Source organism: Anoplopoma fimbria, chromosome 19, assembly GCF_027596085.1.
Source record: "Anoplopoma fimbria isolate UVic2021 breed Golden Eagle Sablefish chromosome 19, Afim_UVic_2022, whole genome shotgun sequence".
NCBI classification, from domain to species: Eukaryota; Metazoa; Chordata; class Actinopteri; order Perciformes; family Anoplopomatidae; genus Anoplopoma; species Anoplopoma fimbria.
Window position 1 is genome coordinate 704,318 of NC_072467.1, and position 8,846 is coordinate 713,163.

General features: G+C 38.4%; 1 protein-coding gene across 1 annotated transcript; it reads right to left on the reverse strand.

Moving 5' to 3' along the window:
• Positions 1 to 1,506: 1,506 nt before the first annotated feature.
• On the reverse strand, positions 1,507 to 8,151 carry skor1b (SKI family transcriptional corepressor 1b). Its single transcript, XM_054620757.1, is given in 9 exon segments — positions 1,507 to 1,604; positions 2,208 to 2,282; positions 4,563 to 4,637; positions 5,365 to 5,418; positions 5,530 to 5,634; positions 5,731 to 5,794; positions 6,134 to 7,602; positions 7,605 to 7,676; positions 8,094 to 8,151. Coding segments are annotated over 8 exon segments (1,995 nt in total). The 5' UTR covers positions 7,660 to 7,676; positions 8,094 to 8,151.
• Positions 8,152 to 8,846: the final 695 nt, after the last annotated feature.

Sequence of the window (8,846 nt, forward strand, 5' to 3'; positions counted from 1 at the left end):
ATTAAGGGTAATATTATTATTAGTAACTTGCCTCTGCACTATACTTTTGCTCTGGTTTATGCTTTAAGATGCTTGTTTAAGAAAGGAGATGCACTGATGACTTCTGGTGACTAGTAGTTCTCTTGAATACCTATGTTGAATACACTTATTATAAGTCTCTTTGGATAAAAGCGTCTGCTAAATGACTGTAATGTAATGTAATGTAATATTATATTCCTTTATAATAGTTGTGATGCCCACCTGTGAAATACCTTTTCATTTGTTTAAGGGATGTTGTTCTTACACAAAGATACAACTGACTGCAGGTCGAGATAGTAAATTATGTTTCTTCTTTTTTATTTTTTATTTGTACTTATCTAATGATTAATCGATTATTTCATTAGTCATTGACAGGAAATAAATGGCAAACCTATTTTGATAATCGTTTAGTGCAAACATTTGCTGGTTCCCTAAATGTGAGGATGTGCTACTTTTCTCTATTTTACATCTCTGAATATTAAATAGGCTATTTGTGTTTTGGATAAAAACTACAATTTAAAGATGTCACAACGGGATCTTGGAACATGTGTTGACTATTTCCCCACTATTGCTGACATTCTATAGTCTGAACAATCTATAGCATAATCAAAAAAGGGATCAAATAAATACCTATTAGACAGTGAAATAATCATTAGTCGAATAGTTTTTGAAGGAACTCATATTAAAGCGTGTTCTCATGGATAGCTCCTCAAATAGTTTCAGTAATTCAAAGTGAACGTTTCACATTCATTTAAAGGCAGAGCAAATTCTATGATTCTCATGAGATAAATTAGGAAAATTATATAAATTCAACTCAAGAAAGGGAATTATGCACTGAGGGCAAGAATCCACATTTCTTTTAATACATTAATTAAGTCAATGAACGATGAAAACAAATATTAGGCTACATGAACAGATATTGACTCTTTAAAGTACATGTTGCTACTTGACCTAATTCAGCCTAACATCAGTGTTCAGAAACAACTAGGCATTGTTTGACCGCTACAAATAATTATATTATAGGCCTATTTCAATGCACACTGTTTTTATGGTCATTTCCATCATTTGTTTAAAGTGCATTACATCCAAAGGAAGCTATTGGCCTGCAAAGAAGAACACAGCAAAAGTAGTAGGATAAGTAACAATACTGAGAGGATAAGGAGCAATAAACTGGCTCGTCAAAGCTGCTATTATTGACAAACAAAACAACGAAATAACAACCTATAACTATTACAAGATACATACATTGTCATTGCACTTTGCCACAAATAATAAATATCATCAATGGTATAATTTCAGTAAAACAAATTACACTCTATAGAAGATGGTTACATAAATAGTGAGCATGGAGATACACGTTTTATAATATTACAAGTAATTACAAGTTAGTCTTCTTTCAACTTGATTCCTCGGAAGTGTCCCATGGTTAGACATGAGCTGTATATGTGTCCTTTGTTTCCTTCGAATATAAATGTGTAATACTCTGGTTCAGGGTGGTAGGAGAGGAGCTTTGAAGGAGCAGGACCCACTGCAGTGGCGAGGAGTCAACATCTTACACGAAAAATGATGTAAAGCGTCGTGAGCTTCTATGAAGAAGGAGAGCAAACAATCAATAGTGTTCGTGGAATGTGTTGGGAAATCTAAAAACTACAACTCATGCATTTGAGTTAAACACAGTTATACGATAATAGGATGAACTGATTGAAGGTCATGCTCCAAAAAGGTTCGGATCGACGAGTCTAGTCTGACAGTTAATTGTCTGTCTATGAGCCTCTGGCTGCAGGAATGTAATCTGACACACTGGCTGCTATTCCACTTATTATACAATTACTTTTTAACTTCTGTTGAACAACACGAATTCTCTTTCTTGGTCCAACTTGCTGCATAAAGCGTCCATTGACCGGATCAGCATCACATAAAGACTGAGCCCAGGTGATCAATTCAAATCCCGGAATCTTTATTTGCAATTTTCCAAATTTGTATAGGTTCATGTCTGCATTCAATGTGTTTTTATTTACTAAAATGTGCGTGAATTTAACGGATTTTGCGTTTCAAAACAGTAAATGAAAGCCTGCAGACAGACCCTGTGATATCCATACATATACACATGAAGTCTGTCATCAATCACGTCGGTAAACATGCCACAATGAATCTGTGAATCCAGGCTCCCTCTGCTTTATTTCTCTCACCTCTGACGATGTGAAGCTGCTGAACCATCTCCTCTCTGTAGGAAAGTTCCCTCTTCATTTGATCCTGAAAATTATCTGAGAAAAAATGTCAGATATGAGTCAGTAATGCGGTGAATTAAATATTAAATAAACAACAATACCACCACCATCAATAAAAACCTCATTTAACTCACACACAACCACACACACAACATTTCTCACGTTTTTGTTGACATTTGATTATTCTAATGAAAATAAAAACACACCTTAAATTCAAATAATACAAATAATTACAAATAATATGAGGTTAGCTGTATGAAGGCCTACCAATAGATGAATGCTTAAAGGAGATGGATAGCATTGATAACACTTAAAGGGGTCCTTTCTGAAGATTCTCCGGCCTCTAGAGGGCGCTGTTTTCAAGATAAAGCTTCTGGTCAAAGCTGACGTCATGCTTTGTGTGGACATACTTGCATTTATGTTTTAAAGTGGACATTTTACATTTTGAACCTAATTCAGTTTAGAATAATTTCACTTGAAAAAATGTAACATCATTACTCAGAGTCAGAAAATATTGGAACATATGCAACAATGAGAATTAAAATTATAAAGTGTAAATGGAAAAAAATATTTTTAAAACGTAGCTAGTACTCTATTATTTAAAGTAAACTACCTAAGAAATATCTATAAATGTAGAGGACCCGTTAAAACATTTGTGCTGATTTTTGTAATCGACATGCTTTCATTAGTATTTGAATTGTATCTTGTTTGCAGACTTTGACTTGATCCTATAACAACTCCCATTGTTGGAAATTAAAAGTGTATCAAAGGGAATGAAAATGTGGAATAAAAGTAGAACGGAGTCTTTTGGACGGTGTCTCTAATGCTACGGATAAACAAGTTGTGTTGTCTTGTTATTAGATTATGCTTTTTGTTCATAAAACTCCAATATCTGGATCCAAATACTACAATGAATGAATAAATATAATACAAGTAGGACTATTTGAGTATTCATGTTAAGTCCACCATACAGCTTTAAATAAGGCGTCACTGGGAACTGATATCACATTTGTAGAGAACCAAATGTACTTTGATTTTATACCTCTGAATTCCTTTCTAAGACAGTCTTCTTACTTTGACATATGTGATGTTGCACAAAGGTGAGACAAAATAGATATAATTTCAAACAATACACAACAGGTCATATTTGAGTTATTTTTGCTGGTAAAATAATCAGTATCTTGTATACTGTTTAGGTGTATAATCTTTATATACACCCACACATGATAAATACTGTTCTGCATTACATGGGCTGGTCTAGTAACATAACCCCTTTTTAATACCTTTGTACAACATAACAGAGCTGCTTGTTTTTCTCCTTCTGTACATCTGAGATTTTGCATAAATAAATTACATTTTACAAAACTAGACATTTTTCCCCGCTGTTTGATTAGACAGGTTGTGTGCATCGCATCCATTCTCTATTTTAATGAGGTTCTCAAATAGCTTTCTAGCAAAAAAAGAGAGTGAAAAGAGTTGAGTGGGTGAGACGCTTTCAAGTATTTTTGAAAGAAAGGGGTTTTGGCGTTTCTGTCAGTTAAAAATACTGGAGCAGTCAGAATGTGAGTGTTGTTTTGTCCTGCATTTCACCTGAGATTCATATGAAGCACTCGTGTTACTTCTCCTGGAGGTGTTCTATAATACAATTATTCTATTATTATTCTATAATACAATTCTATAATAAGAATTAAGATCTCTACAGCACCAGTCTTGAGTTTTTAGCAGATATTCTGAATTGTTTTGTCACACTTGTCATTGTGTTGCATTTAAAGTAGCTTTATATCAACTCGTGTTTAAATTCATTTTTTTTCTCAGCTATAATTTTTTTTTTCATATTAACCTTCCTTTTTTAATTTTCTATATGTCCATATCTATGTAAAACAAAGTATATATCCGTGTGTCTGTAAGTGAAATTGAGCCCCAAAATATCTGCCCTTTCTTCAGCTATTCTCTAAGGATGCATGGGGGTGTTTTTGGACTGAAGATTAATAATTGCTGCCTGAAATAATCCTCTCAAATCACTGTTAAAAGGGGTTTGAAAGCACCTCTTGCCAGGGTAGTGTGTCCCTAAACCACTTAGCATTTTGGGAAGAATATTGCCCTTTAACAGATTTTTTACTCCGCAGAGAGGAACACATACATGGTCATGGCATGGCATGGGTTCATGTTTTGGCCTGACTCACAAACATGACATGACATGACATGAGTAACACTTAACATTCAGCAAAATGACTTTTGAGTCTCTGTCTGTCAAATCACTGCTGTGGTGATAAAAGCCCAAATAGTGGAAAAGCATGGTTGCAGGTTTTAGCTTACCTTTCAAGTTTTGAAACTCACGTTCCAGCTTTTTCCTCAGCTCAACTTGTTCTAACAGCTGCTTCTGCAGTTCCTCTAAAAAGCAGACAGAAATAGAGGACGTTGGAGGAGGACAGGTACAGCAGGCTTCCTTCTAGGACAGCTTTCTATTTTTAATGACAGTGATGAGGGCACCATCATCATTTACACAGACTATTCAGAGCAGGTCTTCCTGGGCCTGCAGTAAAAAAAAAAATCAAAAAAAAAAATCGCCTTTTATGTTTTTTGGGACAAATGCCAGAAATCTGCCTCAAGGCAAAAACAGAAAGAATAATAATTTTACGTTTTATTAGATGATAATATAATATAATATACTATAATACAATATAATATACTATATAATATAATATACTATAATATAATATAATATAATATAATATAATATAATATACTATAATATACTATAATATACTATAATATAATATAATATAATACAATATAATATACTATAATATAATATAATATAATATAATATAATATAATATAATATAATATAATATACTATACTATAATATACTATAATATAATATAATATAATATAATATACTATAATATACTATAATATAATATAATATAATATACTATAATATATATAATATATATAATATAATATAATATATAATATAATATAATATAATATATAATATAATATAATATAATATAATATAATATAATATAATATAATAATACAATAATAATACTATTTTTTTAAAGAAGCTTGGTATCTTCTATCATCTCATCTAAAGGTGAGACGTCGTCCTACCTTTTGCCAGACTTTCTACGGCTCTTTGTGTCTCTCTGCCTGCCGCGTCTTCGCCTGAATATATAGAGAATTAAAAATATTCCTATTTCTGCAAAAAGTAGACCCTTAGCCTGTTTCTTAAACTTATATCTCCTAACAGAGACAAAGCACCTGACTGTGACTTACCCTCATCCGGCTCTCGCTGGTTCTCATCACTGCTTTGCTCATTAAAACATTTCGTTTCGACCTCCTCCACTGTGGAAGACGGCTCTTCTTTACTTGCACTTTCATCTTAAGAGAAAATAAATCGATGTGATTTTTTTAACACTATTTTCTTCTCTTTATTTTGTCTTTTTTTTGTTAATAAAATAAATAAAAGAGTCTAACCATGTGCTGTGAGAGCTGCAGTCTTGTACTGATACGGACTCCTTTGTCTCTCCGGTGTGTAAACCTAAAGAAGACACAATCACTTCTTTGAACTCTTCAAATTTCAAGAGGTTTGTCAACAAAAAAAAAGTAATTTGAATAAAATAAAAAAATATATATACTCTAAGTCGCAGTGTATACATTTTTTATTTAAATGATTGATTTATGTTTTTTTTTCTTTCTTCTAAATGCTGTGGACATGCTGGTTGTTGCTGCTGTTACACTGTTTTAACATAAAAGACACATTTCGTCCACACAGAGATGTACCTGGAAAAAAACACACACAAGCCAAGGAAAGAAACCCATTTGCAAAAAACTTTAGAGAGATATTACAGCTTATTATGGCTTCTCATTCATAACTCACTTCAGTCACAGCTATGTGGGTCTCTAGCTGCTCATCAGAGGACATGTGGAGGCTTATTCTCTGGGCCTGAACCTCGCTGCTCTCTGACCCGTTTGGTGAAACGCTGTGAGTCGAGCCCGGAGGAGTCCGAGGACACACCGAGGACACCGAGTCCTCCTCCTCCTCAGGTGTCTTATCTGTCTCCACGTCCACGTCGGGCTCGTCCTCGCTGTGAGGAGACATGGACCGGTAACTGGAGCTCTCACTCAAGAAATCCGGGGACAAATATCCTCCATAAGAGCCCCGGTTCCCGTACAGCTTGGAGATGCAGTCTGCGTCTTTAATAACGGGTCTGAACGCAGACAGGTAGCTGACCTTGCGGGGTCCGATGCTCATCCCCTCCGGCCTCTCGTCCCCGGACTTGTCGTCGTCGTTCTCCACCTGGACGTCTTTTGACGTGTCTGTGTGCTCGGATGTGTCAGCCTGCCTCGGAGGACACAGCAGCTCTGGTTTGTGGTGACTCTGTGGGTACGGAGGCCAGAACACGGGGAACGGGTGATAAGCGGTGCTGTCCTTGTTACCTGGCCACAGCACACCTGGCAGGCCGGCTTTGCTCTGCTCTCCCAGCACACCTTCGTCTTTCTTCTGGCACAACCCAAACGCAGGGAACCCGTAGGGGTGAGGGAACAGAGGAGGAGGGATCTTCTGCAGCATCCCGAAGCCTTTGCTGGGCACCGGGATGAGTGGGTATCTGCTGCTCTCCTCGCAGCTCCTCACCTTCGCAGGTACGACAGGTGAGTCTGCCGGTCGGCTGTGTGCGTGTTTCTCTGACCCGCAGCCTGGCAGCGTCCTCTTGCGGCTGCCCCCGTTGAACATGGCCTTCACGTCCTCCCAGGCGTGCAGCACGTCTGTCTGACTGCCTTTATCGGACAGCTTCAGATGCCTCCTCCAAGAGTTGAAATTAGCCGCATCTGGCTGAGTGTACTTGGATTCAGGAGTGCGATGCGAATGGAATATGAATTTATTCGGAGAGAAATACATGTTGCAGTAGGAGCACTTGATGCATTTGGCTCTGGAGCTGTTGTACCGGGCCGGGATGAAGTTTCCTCTGCTTCCCCACGCACATTCATGGGAAACATCAAAAGCAAAATTCTCTGGAAGTTTAGGAGGTGCATGAGCTCCCAGGAACGACTTGCAGAGTCTCTCGGCCTCCCGTTTGGTGATCATCCCGCAGCGCCGGGAGGAGATGGGCATGGCTCCGGCCCTGCGCAGGATCTCCAGCTGCACAGGTGTGCACTGGACGCAGGTGATCCCCAGAGCCACACGTCGGTTGTGGATCTCGTTATAGCTGTAAGTCTTCAGCAGCGTGTTGGATATCTGTGCAAGGCAAAGTCTCTCCTGGCCATCTATCACCAGAGACACTATCGGTATTCCGTACAGCACCGTCTCCCCGACCTGGTTGGGCTTCAGGTTCTTGGTCGGGTATGAAGGTCTTGTTTGGAGCTTGGCGAGGAGCTGGAGTCTCGTCCTGCAGGTATGGAGTCCATCCTTGGAGGCCTGGAAGCTGCAGAGACGTTTTGTCATTCAGATGTGAGCTTTGGCTCATATAGTAACATTATAGCCTGAAGTAAAGCGTTACAATAACCCTTTAATGAAGATTTTTAGATTTAAAAAAAAATGCATAAGCTGTTAAACATGGCAACAAATATAAGCAATTACAGGCCTTCATTTTTGAGAAAATTGATTGTTATTATATTTGATTTAAAACAGTTTGTGACAATGAAACCCCGTTTATATCATACATGTTTGCCTGAAACTTCCACATTTTTCACTGTCAACAGCAGGATTAAATTCCAAATAATCGCATGTTAAAAATGTCAACAGACACAGTGTGACCTTTTTGTTGTTGTTGTTGTTGTAAGCTAATAGATGCATTAAAGTCATGACTGTACTTCCGTCCAAATCAGTTTTCAAAACTCACCTTTTAATGTCCGCGCAGCTCCCCTCCGTCGTGAAGGAGAAAGCTGTGATCAGGTGAAAGTCTGAGCGATGAGCAGTCTGCAGGCAGTGTGCTGGAGGATGTAGAAGATGTAGAAGATGTAGAAGATGTTTGCTGTAGGAGAGCACCGCCTCCCTCCTGCTCCACTGTCGGTGTGTGCGGATTGTTTGTGTTGCAGCAGCATCATCAGTGTCCACAAGACTGTAGTACAGCCCCCTCTACACACACACACACACACACACACACACACACACACACACACACACACACACACACACACACACACACACACACACAGACAGACAGACAGACACACACACACACACACACACACACACACACACACACACACACACACACACACACACACACTCACACACACACTCCCACTCACACACACACACACACACACACACACACACACACACACACACACACACACACACACACACACACACACACACACACACACACACACACACACACACACACACACACACACACACACACACACACACACACACACACACACACACACACACACACACACACACACACACACACACACACACACACACACACACACACACACACACACACACACACACACACACACACTCCCACACACACACACACACACACACACACACACACACACTCACACACACACACACACACACACACACACACACACACACACACACACACACACACACACACACACACAGTCTGCAT